At 58.5% G+C, this 19,046-nt stretch overlaps 1 protein-coding gene across 3 annotated transcripts in view; it reads left to right on the top strand.

Moving 5' to 3' along the window:
• ARHGEF7 (Rho guanine nucleotide exchange factor 7) overlaps nt 1-19,046 on the top strand; it is a 104,678-nt gene that overhangs the window by 33,696 nt on the left and 51,936 nt on the right. The window contains exon 1 of one of the 3 annotated variants that reach the window (XM_058670799.1): nt 17,958-18,104. The exons of the other annotated variants lie outside the window; for them this stretch is intronic. Coding sequence (XP_058526782.1) covers nt 18,099-18,104 — 6 coding nt within the window. The 5' untranslated portion in view covers nt 17,958-18,098. Of the gene's footprint in view, nt 1-17,957; nt 18,105-19,046 lie in introns of those variants that run through there. 3 annotated transcript variants of the gene reach the window in all.

The following is a 19,046-nucleotide window of genomic DNA, read 5'->3' as shown; positions in this document are numbered from 1 at the left end:
GTTTTGAGATAATAGTAGCTGTGTCCTTGTCCTGTGCGCCAGGTCCCTGCGACCTCCTTTCAGGGAGCTGCAGCCTGGCCTGCGCCTTGGGCAGCCCCCAGGCGCTGCCGCTGGGTGTCTGCCTGACTGTGTGTCAGTGCTGTCATGGACGGGTTCTCTGGCTTGTTTTGCTGACGTCCAGGTTGTCCCAGATGGTGGATTGCCTTCCCTTGGTGAGGCGGCCTGCGTCTCCGGGGCTCTGGGTCAGTGCTGCACACTGGCTGCTGTGTGCCACTGGCTGGAGAGCAGAGTGCAGGCGCTTCCTGAGCTGCAGGCCTGGGTCTCGTTGGTAGGATTGCTGGGTCACGTGGTCATTTTATTTTTAAGTGTTACAGATTTTTGTCTGTGTGTGAACGGCGTTGTGAGAGAGAGGGAGAGACAGAGAGAAGTTGATTGTCCGTGCTCTGGTTCACTCCCCAGTTGGCTGCAGCAGCCAGGACTGGTCCAGCGCAAGGCCAGGAGCCAGAATGCCGTTGGGGAGGCAGGAACCCACGTCCTCGGGGGCGTCACAGTGGATTACCTGGGATTCAAATGGGAAGGCTGGTGTGGGATGCTCCTGTGCCACAGTACTGGCCCTATTTTTAATTTTTTAAAAAAGATTTATTTATTTTTCTTGGAAAGGCAGATTTACAGAGAGAGAGACGAGAGACTAAACTCCTCCATCTGCTGGTGCGCTGCCGGAATGGCACTTGGCGAGGCTGAGGCCAGGAGTGGGGAGTTCCTCCAGGTCTCCCCTGTGGGTGCAGGGACCATGGCACTTGGGCTGTGCTCTGCTGCTTCCTCAGGCCACCAGCAGGGAGCTGGGTGGGCAGCAGAGTGGCGTGGAAGCAGTGCCCGTGTGGGTTACTGCTGCTGCAGGCAGTGGCTCTGCACCGCTCCCCGCAACGGTGCCTTTCAGGTTTTTGAGGTGCCCCGTGCTTTTCCTGCAGTGGCTAGTTTTCTGATTTGTACTGCTGTCAGCAGTGTTGTGGCTTCCCTCTTCTCCCGTCCTCTCTGACACTGTGCTGTCTGTCTCACATGTTCCGCCTTCCCTGTTCCCGTATCTGCGGCCTCGCTGTTTGGCCCATTGTGGAGTGGCACTGCCTTCTTGTTCCCTCCTCTGGGGGCCTGTCGGCCTCTCTGCCATGTCTTGTCTCCTGGTCTCTCTTCTGCCTCTTCTCTGTTGAACGTTTCCTTCGCTGCACAGAGCTGTTCAGTTGGAGGTCCGTGTGCTTTTGCAGGCGTACCTCAGAAGTCATTGTGTATCTAGCCATGTGTTTTTTAAAAACATTATGTTTCTGTTTGAAAGAGCCACAGAGGAGAGACAGATTTTATGTCCATTGGTTCACTCCTCAAATGGTTGTAATATCCTGGGCTGGGCGAGGCGAAAGACAGGAGCCAGGAGTTTGCTGTAGGTCCCTCACTGGCAGGGAAACCCTTGGGCTGTCCCTCCCAGGCCATGAGCAGGGGGCTAGATGGAAGTGGGGCGTCTGGGACACGAACCAGTGCCCACATGGACTGCTGGCATGGTAGGCAATGGCTTCACCTACTATTGGCCCATCATTGTTCAATTTTGTTTTATTGTTTAAATTTTTCTGGTTTTAGGTCTTAGAGGTTAAACCTGCTGTGCATCTGAGCACGTGTGAGATGAGAGTCTGCCTGCAATGCGTGCCTTTGTGGTCTGGTTGGGGTGTGGGTGCTGAAGGGCTGCTTGCCCATCCTCCCCATCTGTGCTGCTCCCCCCAGGCTGGCCACCAGAGCGCCCCCCCGCTGTGCTGCACCCCCAGGCTGGCCACCCGAGCGCCCCCACCCGCTGTGCTGCCCTGCTGCCCCAGGCTGGCCACCGGAGCGCCCCCGCCCGCTGTGCTGCCCTGCTGCCCCAGGCTGGCCACCGGAGCGCCCCCGCCCGCTGTGCTGCCCTGCTGCCCCAGGCTGGCCACCGGAGCGCCCCCGCCCGCTGTGCTGCTCCCCCCAGGCTGGCCAACGGAGCGCCCCCGCCCGCTGTGCTGCCCTGCTGCCCCAGGCTGGCCACCGGAGCGCCCCCGCCCGCTGTGCTGCTCCCCCCAGGCTGGCCACTGGAGCGCCCCCGCCCGCTGTGCTGCCCTGCTGCCCCAGGCTGGCCACCGGAGCGCCCCCGCCCGCTGTGCTGCCCTGCTGCCCCAGGCTGGCCACTGGAGCGCCCCCGCCCGCTGTGCTGCCCTGCTGCCCCAGGCTGGCCACTGGAGCGCACCCGCCTGCTGTTGCAAGAACTAAGTGAATCCGCACGAAGCGCCTGAGCTGCTGTGCAGCTTTCAGGTCTGAACGGGTGCGGCTCTTCACTGTGCAGCTCGCAGATGTTGGTTACTTGGGTGACACTATGTGTGTTGTGAAAACCTTCACCATTCTGGTCACGGGTGGATTTCTGCCCGTTCTGGTCACGGGTGGATTTCTGCCCGTTCTGGTCACGGGTGGGTTTCTGTGACCTACCTGGCAGCTTTGAAGGGCTTCTTGGGACTCGGTGCGCTGGCTTACTGAATCAACTCTGTAAGCAGTTTATTCATGCCTTTGCCCGGCTATCTTTTGATTAAGTGAGTTCACATTTGAAAAAGGCATCATTTGGGAGCAGTGAGTGCCTGTTTCTGTGTGTGAAGGCTACAGAGGATGGAGGACAGAAGGTATCGATCAGCTACCCGAGCCAGGCGTTGGCAGTGGATACCTGGGCAAACAGAGACTAAGGTGAACCGTGTCAGCCAGCAGATTCTGGAGAGATTTCATTGTGCCTGGAGTGGCACGATTGGCAGCAGTTCGGAACTGTTGAACTATTGAGCCCACTTGGGCAGTGCCCTTGGAGCACGCCCCACATCGGGGACTCTGGGGTAGTTGGGAGGCTGGGAGCTTCTCCCTTTATCTTCCCCCTTCCGCCAGATACAGGAAGGAAAAAAGAGAATGGAAACAATGTTCTTAGGCACTTTTCTCAAGCCCTTGACCCTTTGCGCCTTATTCAAGTATGTAAATATCGTCAAAAATTGAAAATTAATTAATTTTTGAAAAGGTGTGGTCATACCTGTTGCAGGGTTGCCTGAGCGAGTGCTGCCCACCCTCCATGGCAGGGTCTTGATCCATGGGGTTGCCTCCCCCTACCGCTGGCCCCTGGCAGAGCCCTGGACGACCAGCACTCTCCTTGTACACACGCAGTGGGAGTGACATGTGATTTCAGACTTTCTAATAACTTAAAAAAGTGAAAAGAAAAGTTAGTTAGGAGAAACTTAACAGTTATTTTGGAAGGCTGAAGCGGAGCTGCCCCATCACTTTCCAAATGCCGGTAGCAGGTGCGGCTGGGCCGGCCTGAACTCTCTCTGCGACCCTGTGTGGGGGCAGAGACCTCACCACTTGAGTGGTCAGCCCTGCCTTGCAGGCTGTGCTAGAACAGGGTGCTGGGATGCGAACCCAGGCCCACGGTGTGGCATGTGGGGAGCCAGGCCCGCAGTGTGGCATGTGGGGACCCTGGCATGTGGGGAGCCAGGCCCGCAGTGTGGCATGTGGGGACCCTGGCATGTGGGGACCCAGGCCCACGGTATGGCATGTGGAGAGCCAGGCCCGCGGTGCGGCATGTGGGGACCCAGGCCCTCGGTGTGGCATGTGGGGACCCAGGCCCGCGGTGTGGCATGTGGGGACCCAGGCCCACGGTGTGGCATGTGGGGAGCCAGGCCCGCAGTGTGGCATGTGTGGACTCTGGCATGTGGGGACCCAGGCCCGTGGTGTAGCATGTGGGGAGCCAGGCCCGCAGTGTGGCATGTGGGGACTCTGGCATGTTGGGACCCAGGCCCTCGGTGTGGCATGTGGGGACCCAGGCCCGCGGTGTTGGCATGTGGGGACCCAGGCCCTCGGTGTGGCATGTGGGGAGCCAGGCCTGCGGTACGGCATGTGGAAACCCAGTGGTGTCTTTTTTTTTCCTCTTTTTAATGTTTATGTATTTTTTACTTAAAAGAGTGAGGGGGAGGGGAAGGAGGCAGGAAGGGGAAGACAGAGATGCAGGGGGACAGACCAGTCTTCCATCTGCTGGCTCACTCCCCAGATGACCACAGTGGTCAGAGCTGGGCCAGTTTGAGACCAGATGCCAGGAGCTGCTTCTGGGTTCCCATGCTGGTGCTGGGACCCAAGGATTTGGGCTATCCTCTGCTGCTTTCCCGGGTCATGGGAGCTGTATAGGAAACGGAGCAGCTGGGATCCAAGCCGACACCTATATGGGATACTGGCACCGCAGCTGGAGGACTAGCTTGCTATGCTGTTGTGCCCCAAACCCCCAGGTGGCATCTTGAATGCCTCAGACCACTTGACTGTGATCTTAATGTTTTATTTAGCCCATTGTATCCATATGTTATTTCAAGATGTAACTGACATAAACAGTAACGAGAAGGGGGAGGGGAGAGAGAAGGGGGAGGGTGCAGCTGCCCTGTGTGTCCACTGCCAGGCCTCTGTGGGCACTTGTTCTGAAGCTGCGGGACAAAGGACCGCATACGGGCTGGAGATGAGGCTGGTTACTGCCTCAGAGCTGTGCAGGTCATGCTTCTGTGCCAAGGTTGGCTGTGATGGGCCCTTACCTAGAGTTTCCGGGGCAGAACTTGCTTCCGAGCTTGTTGTAGAATGTTCCAGAGCGAAAGGCACCCAGATACCATGTGGGTCCATGAGCCAGCCCTACTCAGTTCACCTCCTGTCCTAGCAGGAACAGTGGCTTTTTCTGACTGGCCTTCAACCCAATCTGGTTCTTATTGTTACCCCCAGACAGCTCACACATGGTTCAGTAAGGGCTGAGACCTAGCCTAGTCTGTCACACATCTCCCCTGGTCCTCCAAAGCACCAGATGGTGTTGGGGTCTGGTCCGGCTTGGTGCTTCCAGTCCCAGTCCACACTGGTGCCAAGTGAGATTACAATCGTATCCTGATCAGAACGCAGCCCCAGTTCCAGCCCATGCGCTCCTTGGTGGGAAACTCAACCCAGCTAGGGTGTCCCCTTAGCTCCCCAGCCGGACCTATTCCCAGCCTTAGCTCATGTGCAGGCCATGGGTTGCTCTGACTCAGCTTGGCAGAGCCCCTCAACTGTCCTGGCCCCTGCCTTAGATGCTGTGGCTTAGCGTCCCTATCTCACGCAGGTCAGTAGGTGCAAGGGTCTACTTGGCGTGACCTGTGCTCCAACCTGATTTCTGTTGTTTCTTGTGAGTGAAGGTTTGTTCAGCCCTGCCCATTCTGCCCCCTTCCAGTGGCAACCCGGCCCACCCCACATCCTGTTTTAGGATGCACATTCAGGTGCTGCTGCCTTGATCTGCCCTGACTGTTGTGAGTTCCTTTACCTGTGAGTGATGGTAGGTGGTATGGTCACACCTAGCTTAGTCCATCGCAACCCCAGCTTGCGAGCTAACCAGGGGGAACTTGTATTTCCACAGGGTTGGGCCCACACAACCCCACAGAGTCTACCCCCAGACCAAGTTCTCTCGTGTGCTGGATAGTGTCTTGACCCTGGCAAATGTCACCACTCCACCACTCCACCACCCAGTCGAGTAATGGTACCTAACACTGCCAAAGAGGCCCCCATCCACAGCTTTGGTGTGGGCTGGTATGAGCGATCAGTGATGATCTATGCTAACAGCCCATCTCTGGATTCCTAATTTGGCTGGTGAATCTGTCTAATCCAAATTATCTTCTGGATACTTCCCTCCAAACCACCAGGTCTCAGTCCCCACGCATGCCCGAAACTTTCATGACCCTGTCACTGGGAATCACCCAAAATTCACTTCTCACCTACACTAAAACTGGCCTTAGTCATGGGTGTCCCCAGGCAGCAACTACATATCTTAAAAACCCCAGAGTTCACCGCCGGGTGGCCAGCAGGCAAAGTCTGGCACCACGTGGTACACTGGCTGCCCAAGGCCGAGGACTCGTTCACTGCCTTCTGGCAGTGTCTTTGGTGTGAGTCCCCAGCATTGGGTCCCACCTGGAAGGGGCACCCCCCCACAGCCGCCACACTGCAGGGAGCTGCAGTTGCCCCCAACCCCAAGGCCCGAACCTGGGCCCCCTACTAATTATTCTTAATTGAAAGTTAGAGAAATAGAAATCTTCTGTCTGCTGGTTCACTTGCCAAATGGTTGCAGCATCAAGGCCTTTGTAGCCAAAGCCAGAAGCTGTGGAGCTCCACGGACCAGGTATCCCACGTGGGTTCCAGGGACCAACTTCTTGAGCTGTCACCTGTTACCTCCTTGGAGTTGGAGGTGGAGGATGGATTCAAAGCCCCTCACTGTGATATGGGAGGGGTGGGCTTCCCAGATCCCCAGCTGTGACACCAGGTGTGCGCTTCCCAGAGCCCCACACTGTGTTATGGGAGGGGACGGGCTTCCCAGAGCCACAAGTGATGTGTTCAGTGGTGAGCCCCACACTGTGTTATGGGAGGGGTGGGCTTCGCAGAGCCACAAGTGATGTGTTCAGTGGTGAGCCCCACACTGTGTTATGGGAGGGGACGGGCTTCCCAGAGCCACAAGTGATGTGTTCAGTGGTGAGCCCCACACTGTGTTATGGGAGGGGTGGGCTTCGCAGAGCCACAAGTGATGTGTTCAGTGGTGAGCCCCACACTGTGTTATGGGAGGGGACGGGCTTCCCAGAGCCATAGGTGATGTGTTCAGTGGTGAGCCCCACACTGTGTTATGGGAGGGGTGGGCTTCCCAGAGCCACAAGTGATGTGTTCAGTGGTGAGCCCCACACTGTGTTATGGGAGGGGTGGGCTTCGCAGAGCCACAAGTGATGTGTTCAGTGGTGAGCCCCACACTGTGTTATGGGAGGGGTGGGCTTCCCAGAGCCACAGGTGATGTGTTCAGTGGTGAGCCCCACACTGTGTTATGGGAGGGGTGGGCTTCCCAGAGCCACAGGTGATGTGTTCAGTGGTGAGCCATGGACCTGCACCAGTGTTTTGCTTCTGAACAAAAAGCGTTTTGAAATCCATCGGACAGTATCTGGACGGAGAAGACCCTGCCTGGCGCCTTAAGCAGGAGCTTGCTGGTGGACTGTAGTGAAGGTCGGATGTGGTCTGTCCCCGAGGTGGCGAGCAGGCGGGCTGTGCAGGCGCCCGTAGATGCTGACTGCCCGCTGTTCATCTGTGAGAGGGTGTTGTGGTAAGCTGTGGAGTCGGTCCTGCTTGTCCCCTGGCCTCGGGCTTGGGTGAGTGTGGGGAGGTCTCTGGGGACTGGGGGCAGTGTGCTTGCACACTGGTCTGGCCGTGCAGCCTGTTCAGCTGGCTCAGGGTGGCGAGTTGAGTTTGTCTGTGCGTGTTTTAGGCCACGGGAGAACCTGTGAGCATCTTCACAGTCAGGCTGGCGGATCTTTTCTGGCTGGAGAAGGCTTTGCTGCACGACTCACGGCTGCGCAGCAGGAGGTGAGCTCTCTGTCTTGCTGGTCACACCCAGAGCCTCAGGCTGAGACCCTGTCCCCCGGGTGTGGGGAGCTGGTTTGTCTGGGGCTGGGGAATGAGGCCCCCGAGAACTCTGCTTTTCTGTGTGAGTGATCTGTGAGAACAAACTGGCCGTGGTTTCCTGTTGGACTGCCAGCCTCCCAGCCTGCTCCGTGAGCATGGCCTGTGTGCGCGGTGGCACCAGAGCGTGAGTGCGTAGTGCTGCACACACAGGTGTCTGACAGTGACGGGCTTGAGGCCTGAGCCTGTGCAAACACTGCGGCAGCCTGGGTCCTGCCTCTGCAGGCCCTGGCTGTGTCGGTGCTCGGCTGCGGCGCTCTGGGCCTCCTGGGTCCTACGATGCAGGCTTGCCTGGCAGGCTGCAGGGCTGTTTGGGCTCATTCTGGTGTAGCTGGGTGACTGCCGCTGTGTGGGAAACAAAATAGAGTTTGTGGCTGTTGCAGGTGCGTGGAAGCCGAGCAGGCGGATGGCTCACACCCTGCCTGCCCCTTGGGGAGCAGACCTATGGCCCAGCTCCTCTGCCACTTTGTGTGCTGGGACAGCAGCCCGAGGGGGAGGCCGGACAGGCCTTGCCTGCTTGGCAGTTATGCTCTGCGTGTAGCATGTTCTCTCCCGGGTAAGGGAGAGAGAGACGGGGACAGCCAGGCAGACAGACGCTGTGGGTGTGTCCTGAGGGTTCGGTGCGCAGCTGGAGCGCTGGACTGTTGTAGTGCTCCTCAGAGAAGCCTGAGGCACTCCCTGCGCTGGGCTTCGCTGCACTTAGTTTGGTGTTTGAAGCTGGGCTGCTGGCCCTTTAAATCAGGCTCTGGTGAGGAGTGGAGAGGAAGGACCCAAGCTCTCCAGCACTTCCCGACAAGCACGGGAAGTCCTGAGTCCTGCAAGAAGGGCGGGAGGGGGCCTGGTGCTGTAGCCTAGTGGCGAAAGTTCTTGCCTTGCACACACAGGGATCCCATATGGGCACTAGTTCTATTCCTGGCAGCCCCGCTTCCCATCCAGCTCCCTGCCTGTGGCCTGGGAAAGCATTCAAGGACAGCCCAAAGCTTAGGTACCCTGTACCTGTATGGGAGACTCAAAAGAGGCTCCTGCAGGCTTGGGATAGGCTCAGCTCCAGCCATTGCAGCCGCTTGGGGAGTGAATCGTAGGACAGAAGATCTTCCCCTCTCTCAGTCTCTCTGTATATCTGCCTTTGCAATAAAAGAAAAAGGGTGGGTGCATAGAAGGGCTGTGAGTGATGGGCCAGTGTCCTTGCCCACGTAAAAGGTGGCTAGGGTGAAGGAGGCCAAAGAGGGTCTCTTAGTCCTTCCTGCTTTCCCAAAGGAGAGGTCAGCCACAAGGTGGTGCTGCCTTGCACAGTAAGTGCGGGCGCTGGGGCCTGGCACAGGGCTCACAGCCCTGTCTTCCCTCAGCGCCCACACTTGGCTATTGGACTTCACTAACGGCATGGAGCGAGCGTCGGTGCTGTGCCATGCCTGAGAACTAGAACTTAGCTGGCGTGCACTGCTCAGACGCAGCCGTGGCCCGCCCGCTGCTTCGCCTGTGAGCTCTGAGCAGACTGCCCCCCGTTGCTGTCTCTCTGCTCTGCCCCCACCCACAGACTCGGAAACCCTCATGGGTGCAGGCCTGCTGTCTGCAGCGGCAGGCTCTGTGGTCAGGCTGCCAGGTGACCCAGGTTAGCCCTTGGGCAGGACTGGTGCCCAGGGCCGCCCGCAAGGCCCTCGCCGTGTTAGCCGTGTTCTGTCCCGTTTGAATGCAGAGTCTGTCTGCCCTTGGTTGGAAGGCTGCTTTCTGGCTTGGTGTGTGGTGGTCGCAGGAGTTGATCACTCCTTCTGTAGCGTCCCCTGGGACCCTCGCTAGAGGTGGTGCTGGGGCCTTGAAGCTTCCCCTCTGGTCAGCCAGGGCAGGTGAGGGTGTGTGGGCAACCACACTTGGAAGCCGTGTGCATTGTGGACTTGGGGAAGGAGTGTGTGTGAGTGTGAGTGTGTGAGACTTTCCACCTTGGAGCTTGAAGTTGAGGTTTACATGGTCGCACAGAGCGCGAGTGTGGTGCCGGCGGGCCGTGAGCTGAGTTTCGTTCTTGTGGATTGAGCAGAGTTCACCGGAGAGGGGGAGCAGCAGACAGCCGGGGGCAGGCACAGCTTGGCAGCTCCTCAGAGCTGGCCCTGGGGGGGTGGTCGTCCCGTGGTCGGGGGTGGGACCCCAGCTTCAGAGATTTGATGGCCGTGCCCAGATGCTGCAGCAGGGCAGGTGGGCCTCGCACATACCCTTCAGGGAGCAGGTGGTGGGTCAGGTTTCAGATGTGTAACAAGTAAGCTGCTCAGAGAGAAGTAATTTGCACCATGCAACTGGAAGGAAATGTACTTCAGGTTTGAAATATGTAAACGCACAGATGTCTTCCCTACGTCACTCTGAGCGGCACAGCTTGACGGAAGCCCTGGGGCAGTGCGGGAGGGGCGGCGGGCTGGGTGTGTGGGCTTGTCTGGTGAGCTTGGAGGGCACTGGGGCAGTGTGTGGAGTGCAGTTTGGGTTGTCCACAAGGAGAACTGGACGTGGACCGTCCTCCTGGCTCTCGGGATGTGTCTAGAATCTTGCTGCAAGTAGGTGGTCCCTGTGTGTGATCGGAGAGGCGGGGGAGATCATGGGTCCTCTGACCTGGGAGTTCCCCAGTAGCCTGAGCCCCAGGAGGTCGGGGAGCGTGTATGGGTTGTCCCTCGTGGAGAGGGTAGCACTTTTGTCTAGGTTGGTGTTTACTTACAAACAGCTGCAGGCTGCTGGTGGACTGTGGCCGCCTGAGCTGAGCGCCACCCAGGGCGAGGCCTTCAGGAGAGGGGCAGTGGGCCTGGGCCTAGGGAGGGAGAGGCGTCAGCATGTGGCCTCAGAGGGACGCCCGGTGGCGCTGTGAGCACAGGACACTGCTGCTCCTGGTGACCGTGTCAGCTGGAGCAGCAGGTGCTCTGGGGTTGAGGGACTGCCTGCAGGGGCACTGCGTGGTTCTGAGTTGCCAGCACGCTGGAACTTCTCTCCCGTTGGGCGGTCCTGGTCGTGGTTTGATGTCAGCCGACTGATGCCCCGGCTGTCAGAGGTTGAAGCGTGGTGTGGCTACAAGGAGAGGCACAGGGCTGCCAGGGTGGGCTTCCATCCTGACCTGCCAGGGCGCCCAGGACTGCTTCCCTGAAGTGGCCTGGCCTGGAGCCAGGAGCCAGCTAGGGGAAGGCTGGCTGGTCTATAGCTGTGACCTTCATGGCTGCTGCTGCTCTCAGTACTGGGCAGTGGGATGAGGGGCTGTTGTAGTGGCCAACAGAGAGGGTTCCCCGGGCGGCAGAAGAAACGGGCTTCGGGGAAATGTTGACCCTTTGTCTCAGGGGTTCTAGGCCTGGCCAGTGTGGGCGGCTTCCCAGACACCTGCCCAAATGTGTGAGAGAGTGGTTTTGTTTTTAAGTTACATGAAATTGAAGTGACAGTGGTGAATTTTTCTATATTTACTCTGTGGTTCAAATTACAAGCAGAAGCATGTAATTCTTCAGTTTGGGGGTTTACCTTTCCTCCTTAATGAAAGAGAAGGAACACGGAGCTGTCTTAGCCTGGGGCAGTGCTGGCACGCAGGGTTGAGGGTGGACGGCGTGCTGTTTGGCTGTGGGGGGGGGCCCTCTGGTCCCTCCAGGCTGGAGCGGGCAGCGTCTCCCCAGTGGTGTTTCTGGGCTGCTGGCCTCCTGAGCACCCAGCCTGTGCTGGTGACAAAGCCCAGACCCCCACTGCTGTGCTGTGCTTGGGCTCCAGGGGCACCTGGCTGGGGCAGCGTGGGCGCTTCCTTGTCTGTGTGGGAACCGGGAGCTTCTCTTGCACCTTTGTCTTTTGTTGTGAGTTGTGAGTAAAGGGCTGGCTGTTTGACATCTGTGGCTGCGGTGACTGTGTGTGGTGGTCCCTGGGCCTTCCCTGGAGGACACAAGGCTGGCACAGTGCTCCCGAGGGTTGGTGTGGCACTTCTATGGTGACTGTGTGTGGTGGTCCCTGGGCCTTCCCTGCAGGACACAAGGCTGGCACAGTGCTCCCGAGGGTTGGTGTGGCACTTCTATGGTGACTGTGTGTGGTGGTCCCTGGGCCTTCCCTACTGCACACAAGGCTGGCACAGCACTCCCGAAGGTTGGTGTGGCACTTCTGTGGTGACTGTGTGTGGTGGTCCTTGGGCCTTCCCTGCAGGACACAAGGCTGGCACAGTGCTCCCGAGGGTTGGTGTGGCACTTCTATGGTGACTGTGTGTGGTGGTCCCTGGGCCTTCCCTGCAGGACACAAGGCTGGCACAGTGCTCCCGAGGGTTGGTGTGGCACTTCTATGGTGACTGTGTGTGGTGGTCCCTGGGCCTTCCCTGCAGGACACAAGGCTGGCACAGTGCTCCCGAGGGTTGGTGTGGCACTTCTATGGTGACTGTGTGTGGTGGTCCCTGGGCCTTCCCTGCAGGACACAAGGCTGGCACAGTGCTCCCGAGGGTTGGTGTGGCACTTCTATGGTGACTGTGTGTGGTGGTCCCTGGGCCTTCCCTGCAGGACACAAGGCTGGCACAGTGCTCCCGAGGGTTGGTGTGGCACTTCTATGGTGACTGTGTGTGGTGGTCCCTGGGCCTTCCCTGCAGGACACAAGGCTGGCACAGTGCTCCCGAGGGTTGGTGTGGCACTTCTATGGTGACTGTGTGTGGTGGTCCCTGGGCCTTCCCTGCAGGACACAAGGCTGGCACAGTGCTCCCGAGGGTTGGTGTGGCACTTCTATGGTGACTGTGTGTGGTGGTCCCTGGGCCTTCCCTGCAGGACACAAGGCTGGCACAGCACTCCCGAGGGTTGGTGTGGCACTTTTGGGTAGAGTTGCCTTTCCGTTGGCTTCCTTTCAGCAGGTCTAATAGTATGTCAGTATGTTAGGACAGCCGTGGTCAGTCCCCAAAGGGTGGCAGTCAGTTCTTGGTATGGAGGACTCCTCGAGGCTCACCAGGCACTCTTTCTGGGGCTGCTCCAGTTTTGTCCCCTCCCTGGCTTCAGGCCTTTCCCAAACCTCATTCCAGCTGCGTGTGGCGTTCCCTGGCCCTGGGGAGGGATGGGAGGTGTGTTTACTGTGGCCCATCTGAGCACTCGTCTGAGACAGTGACGTGGAGTCCGTTCATTGGTCGCTTCACTCCCAGAGTGGCCTTGCTGGCTGGCAGGGTCAAGCCAAGCCTAAGCCAGAGTGCCAGGCGCTCCAGCCAGCTGTCCCACGCGGGTGCAGGGCCCAAGTACTGGCTCATCTGCTGCCTTCCCAGGCTGTTTGCAGGGAGCTGGATGGGAAGTGGAGCAGCCAAGGATACAGGCCAGCACCCAGGTGGGATGCCAGGGTAGCAGGCAGCGGCTTTAGCTGCCACAGCGAACGGTGACCCCTTCCAATTTTATTTACCTATTTTCCATTTCATTTGAAATTGAGGATACGTAGAGAGGAATCTTGGTTGGCAAGTTTGCTCCCCTGGACTTGACCAGGTGGAGGCCAGGAGCCCAGGACTCCATCCACGTGTCTTGTGGCTGAAGGCTGCTCGAGCTGTCATGTCCTGTGTTCCACATGCTCATCAGCGGGGAGGAGTTGGAACTGGACTCAGGCGTGCTGACAGGGTGCTGAGCTGCACCTCCGCTGTGATGCGACTGCTGTGGCGTCACCCCAGCCCTCCCCTCATCTGGACCAGCAGGCGTAAAGGCTGTGCAGTGCCCTGGGGACCCTGGCATGCAGGGCGGCCCTTCCTTGGCTGGCATGTGGTTCTGTCAGTATTGTGACCCATCTCTGGAAGGCGCGTTTCCCTGCCTGAGGTAAGGTGGACAGGTGGGCTGGTGGCTGTGTGCGTGCGGGCGTGGCCCAGCGGGCCTGGACACAGGCCGCCCTGCCCCCTGCAGGTGGAAGGGGCGTGGCTGGAGCAGCTGCCCGGGGATCATCTGAAGCCAGTGGTGGTTCCTTTTTCTGTGATGCGCTCCCTTCCCCAGTGAGCAGACTTGACTCGTACCTGCTTCTCCTTTTACCCTGAAGTAAGTTGGGAACGTGTCGGGTGAAGGTGCTATAATGGATCGCTTCCATCGTCAGACTTTAATTTTATCCCTGGCGTGTAGGAGTAGGCAGGATTAAGGGCAGGGGCTGGAGGGAAGCTTCCCCGCTGGTGCCCGTTACCCCATCTCCCAGCCCTGTGGACTGTGGCCTGACATTCAGCATTCACTTTTATTTGCTGTCGTTCTAAACTCAGATTTCACTTGACAGTGTTGTAGGACAGAACTTTATTTTTAAATTTCACAAGCCACATGCCAGACCTGTGTCAAAAGTGACAATAGAAAATAGCTTCTCCCTAAACTCACAGGGCTGGGCTGGCTTGAGGCGTTTAGAATAGTGCTGCTGTCCCCTGCTGTGTCCTCTGCTGTCCCCTGCTGTCCCCTGCTGCGGGGCCTCCCCAGGCCTGAGGGTAGGTGGCTGGGCGGTGAGGGGTAAGGACTGTGCCCTTTATGGTGTGTTAGGCAGTGTGCCGGGGCTGCAGGGCGCCTGGGGTGTTGGGGAGCGTTGTGTGTGAAGTCAGTCGCAGTAAGAGCTGCTCACTCAGGGGACATCTGTGTGTGGCCAGTGTGTGCTAGTGTCTGTTTTGTCATGTCAGCTCCCTGGGCTGGCTGTGCCCACGTGTCAGCTCCCTGGGCTGGCTGTGCCCACATGTCCAGGTTGGCGTATTGGCTGTTGGTGTGAGTTCCTGTTCTGTCTCCCGGGGTGGGATGGTGACTGAGATTCCTGGGGGAGCTAGGAGCTGGTACCAGGGCCCAGGACCCAGGGCTGAGAGCCAGCATCCCTGCGCCCACATGGAAGCAGAGGCAGCTTTGTGGTTCCGGTTTGGGTTTTGGCCATCCTTTGCTTGGGAGTCACAGTTACCAATAATGGCTGTTTTTCCTTTAAAAGCTAGTTTGAATCAGGTTCATTTGCTTACAATGGGAAAATTTTAACATTTAAGATTTAAATGGCACATAGCAACTTATTTTGTGATGCAAAGCTCACCTTTATTGTCATGTGGAACATATGCCTGATTTTCAATGTTGCTTCTGAATTTGGGAACCAAGGGAGGCAAACAGGCTAATACGGGGTGTAGATTGGGGAACCACTTAACTCTCACTAAGTGGGGGCCTGGTGTGATAGCCTAATGGCTAAATCCTCGCCTTGAAACCACCGGGATCCCATGTGGGCACCAGGTTGGTGTCCTGGAGGCTCTACTTCCCTTGCAGCTCCCTGCTTGTGGGGCCCATAGCCTTGGGCCCCTGCACCCACATGGGAGGCCCGGAAGAATCTCCTGGCTCCTGGCTCCTGGCTTCAGATCAGCTCAGCTCCGGCTGTTGCAGCCACAGGAAGATCTTTCTGTCTTTCTTTCTCTCTGTAAAAATCTGCCTTTGCAATCAAAATAAATACAAAAGAATATATATATATATGCTAGTCTTGTGGTGTGCTGGTGAGCACAACCCTGCGTGCCTGAATTGCTGGCTCCCCCAGACGCAGCCTTGCGGCCCGGATGTGAGCTCGCTCCTGGTAACGGTCTGTAGAGCCTGGGAGCTGGCTCGTGTGTTCGGGCCTCTGCCTACCACTTGGAAGCCTTGGCTGAGGCTCCGGCCATAGTGTGGCCTAGGATCGGCTGTTGGGCCATCCGGGGAGTGAACCAGCAGACGGCCGTTCTTTGTAGTTGTGACTTTCAAATAGATAAATCTTTAAAATATATCACTAAGGTTTCCTGCAGTTTCCTTGGGAGTCCACGGTGAGGGTGGCGGCTGTGTCACCCCGAGGGTGACTGTGAACCCGTGTGTCCACGGCGAGGGTGGCGGCTGTGTCACCCCGAGGGTGACTGTGAACCCGTGTGTCCACGGCGAGGGTGGCGGCTGTGTCCTTACCTCTCTTGTTCTCCCTCCTGCAAGGCGAGCCCTGCTCTCCTGCAGACTCGGTGCCATCCCGTGATGTACCCTGGCCACAGAGGCCGTGTCTGCCTGCCTGTCTTCTTGGCACTACCCGCCGTCCCACGAGGACGGGAAGAGCTGTGACCTGCTGGCAGCAACATGGGTGCAACTGTGCTGTGGGCGCATCAGATCCCTGCATCTGTCCAGCTGGTTACTGCAGCTCCTCTGAGGAGCTCTGCTGGGTGACCCTGAGCCGTCATCCCCCAGTGAAGCTCCGCCTCTGCTTGGGACAGGCAGCTTGTGGGGTGCCATGGAGAAGGAGGCGGGGATGTGGCCTGGGCCTTGCCCTGCCTTTGCATGGGTTCAGCCTGCATCCTGGTGTCTGTGTGCCATGTTCCTGGAGGGCAGAGCTCGCCTCTCCTCCCTGTCTTCCTTGAGCCTGAGACCAGCCTCAGGACCAGGCAGCATTCCCGCACTGTGGCTGCAGCCACCTTGTCACTTGTTGCTGCCTGTGGCCCCGGGCCTCCCCTTCCTGGGTGCAGCAGCACCCTGTGGTGGGAGGAGCTCCAAGGCTCAGCTGTTGCACCCCTGCTCTCCTGGGTGTAGCCAGTGGCAGGGCAGCCGAGCAGACTCGGCCCCTGTGAGCTCCTCTTCTGCAGCTCATCTGGGTTCCAGCTTTGGGCTCTGACTCCGGGTGCCCTGCCATACCTCTGTGCCCCAGCCTGGTTTTGCAGTGCCTTGGTGTTGTGTAGCAGCTGCCCCTCTCTGCCGGCTGAAGCCAGCACGCTGGGCCCCACTGTGGTTCCTGTGTGTACAGCCTGCCCTACGCATGTGCCACCATGCTTGTCCTCGGGTTTCTCTCGCATGAGGTAGGATTGAGGCTGGCTGGTCTGTTTGGAACCAGCCAAGGGAGAGCATGGCCTGCTCACGCGGTGGACCAGGGATATGTGCTCTGTGCCCCAGGCTGACCCCTGCAGCTGGGTCAGCCGTCTGAGGTGTTCCCCATCAGGAGTGCAGTGGAGTTGCATGAAGGGGCCTGCTGAGCTCACTGCCAGTGTCCTGCTGCTGCTGTAGAACGGTATCACTGGCCGGCCTGAGCTGCACGCAGTGGTTGCTGGCAGACATGTAGCCGGCCCGTGCAGTCCCGGCTCGTGGTCCTCGGAGGTGGGGAGGCCGTGGGTGTGGCATGCACAGCCGCTCCTCCTGGTAGAGCTCAGCCAGGGCAGCTCTCCTCTCCCTTGGCCTCTTCCTGGGCTGGGTGGGGTTGGGGGGACGGGAAAGAGGAGGCTGCCTGCCTGATCCTGCTTGAGGCTTGGGGGCATGGGTGACTGTTTCCTGGGCACTGCTCTGTGGTTTGGGGACGGGTGCAGTTGGAGGTGGCTCTGATCCCCGTGGCCTCGTGGGGAGAGATCGGGCTAGGGCAGGATTCCCAGGGCTTGGTGGAGGTGTGGGGTGTTGAGAAGGTCCAGCCGCCATGGCTGAAGGGTGGGGGTACCCCTGAGTATGTGGCAGGGCTGGGTATGGAAGCAGGCGTGTGGGCTGTGGTTGTGATGCGTGTCCGTGTAGGTGTGTGTCCCACTCAGAGTGGGGAGTGACAGACATACCTACTGAGGACCGAGCACTCGCCTAAGAGCACTCCTCTGAGTGGCCCTGCTGGGCGTTTGGGCGTGGAGAGCCCCTCTGTCTGTTAAACCTCATTTTCTTTTTCTGGATATGCTTACATATTTTAGCTTGAATGTTTGGTAGGGCAGTGAACTCTTGTGGGGAGACTGGGCGGCTGTCAGCTCCTGCTTCCCCTGCTGGCACCTCCTGTCCCAGGCTGTAGGAGGGACTCAGTCCCCCGTGGGAGGTGGTGCCATGCAGACGTTAGCAAGTACTGCACCCATCGTGGCCCTTTGGCTCCCCTGGGTCCTGGCTGCTTGTGGCCGAGTACTCACTGTGTTTTCTTATGAAACATTTACTTCTATTGGAAGTAAAAGGAGCTGTGGAAAGCAGATTTAATAGGAGGGTTTCTGTATAAAACCAGTAGGAAATTAGTGTTGAAGATACTGGCTTATCGTAGGACACTTACCTGAAACGTGAAATGTGCCCAGCTGGGTTGATTCTAAGGCGTAGTGGTTGTTTGGTGTCCCGTGCCCTGTGTGTCTGTCCACACCTGGCCAGGTGGCGTGGCCTCCCAGATCTCCCCTGGGGAGTTGTGTCCATCTCCGGGCGCTTGCCTTAGGCACTCAAGTGCATGGACTGAGGGACACCTGGAGAGTGGGGGAGGCGGGGGCTGAGAGGCAGCGTGCCCAGCCCTTGAGGGGGTGGCAGCTGTGGTCAGGCGTGCTGACCCCCGCTCTTCCCCATGGCTCTCGCCATAGCCGGGCTGTCTGACTGCCCTGCCCGCTCCCCCGACGGCTCTCGCCACAGCCGGGCTGACCGCCCTGCCCGCTCCCCCGATGGCTCTGGGTTCCGAGTTCGGGCTCTGCTGTCTGGAGGGTGCTTCAGCTCGAGTGTTTTTAGCTAAGAATGCGTCTTTCCGCTCCATGGCGAATACTGGTCTCGTCTCATTGTTGTGTGTCCTGTTGAGAAGTGTGTCCGCTACATTCTGATGTCACAGTGAAGGCCATTGGTGGGCAGGCTCCGCCAGTCAGTGGCTCCCGGTCCTCAAGCAAGGAAGACTTATAAGGCTGGAATAACAGGAAGCACCTCCTCTGTGACATCCTGTTGTTCTGAGTTAGGTGACTCCTCGGTCTGGCCACCATGAAGGTTAGTAGAAACTTATATTTGTGTTTCTTCTTTGTAGAATGTAGCTCGAGGTTCCCAGCTGTAGAATAAGACCCCAAAACAAAAATGGAAGAAAGTTCACATTGTCTTCTTTAAGCAGCGTGGTCTTTGTGCAGCTGCTTAGGGTGGTAACACTTTTTATGCGTTTTTAACATGACTTTTTAACTCATTTTTGTCCCTTGGAAATGAGGATGGATATTGATTTGTGTTAGAAGTTCATCTTCCCTAGTAGGTTGGCCAGTGAATGCCAGGGCTGGTGGGATTGCACGGTCGGCCTCATGGAGGAAGGCCCTGGCTGCTGCGCCCTCTGTGCTGGAAATGGCGTCAGGAAGCAGGTCGTGCTGGCGGCTCTCCCGCCCGCCCCAGAGTCGGGTCAGCTCTAGTCTGACGCTGCTCATCTGGTAGCCTCCTTTAAAAAAAAATCTTAAATTTATTTGAAAGGTGGAGTCACAAAGAGATCTCCACTGATGGTTCGTCTTCCCAAGCACCTGCAGTCAGAGTGGACGGGCTGTAGGAAGGAGCCGGGCGCCCCCTCGGGCTGCAGGAAGGAGCCGGGCGGCCTCTCAGGCTGCAGGAAGGAGCCGGGCGCTCCCTCGGGCTGCAGGAAGGAGCCCGGCGGCCTCTCAGGCTGCAGGAAGGAGCCGGGCGCTCCCTCGGGCTGCAGGAAGGAGCCCGGCGGCCTCTCAGGCTGCAGGAAGGAGCCGGGCGCTCCCTCGGGCTGCAGCGAGGAGCCGGGCGCCCCCTCGGGCTGCAGGAAGGAGCCGGGCGCCCCCTCGGGGCTTTCCACGCGAGTGGTGGGGTCCCATCCTTGTCACCTGCTGCTCCTACTGTGCGTGTGAACAGGAAGCTGGATTGGAAGTGGAGCTGCAAGGCAGGTGTCCCGGCGATGGCCTTACCCTGCGATCGCCGGCCAAGTGCCTGCCT

Source organism: Ochotona princeps, chromosome 12 (assembly GCF_030435755.1).
Source record: "Ochotona princeps isolate mOchPri1 chromosome 12, mOchPri1.hap1, whole genome shotgun sequence".
Lineage (NCBI taxonomy): Eukaryota > Metazoa > Chordata > Mammalia > Lagomorpha > Ochotonidae > Ochotona > Ochotona princeps.
The sequence above is the reverse complement of the archived record's forward strand: the minus strand, read 5'-3'. Positions and strand labels throughout refer to the sequence as shown.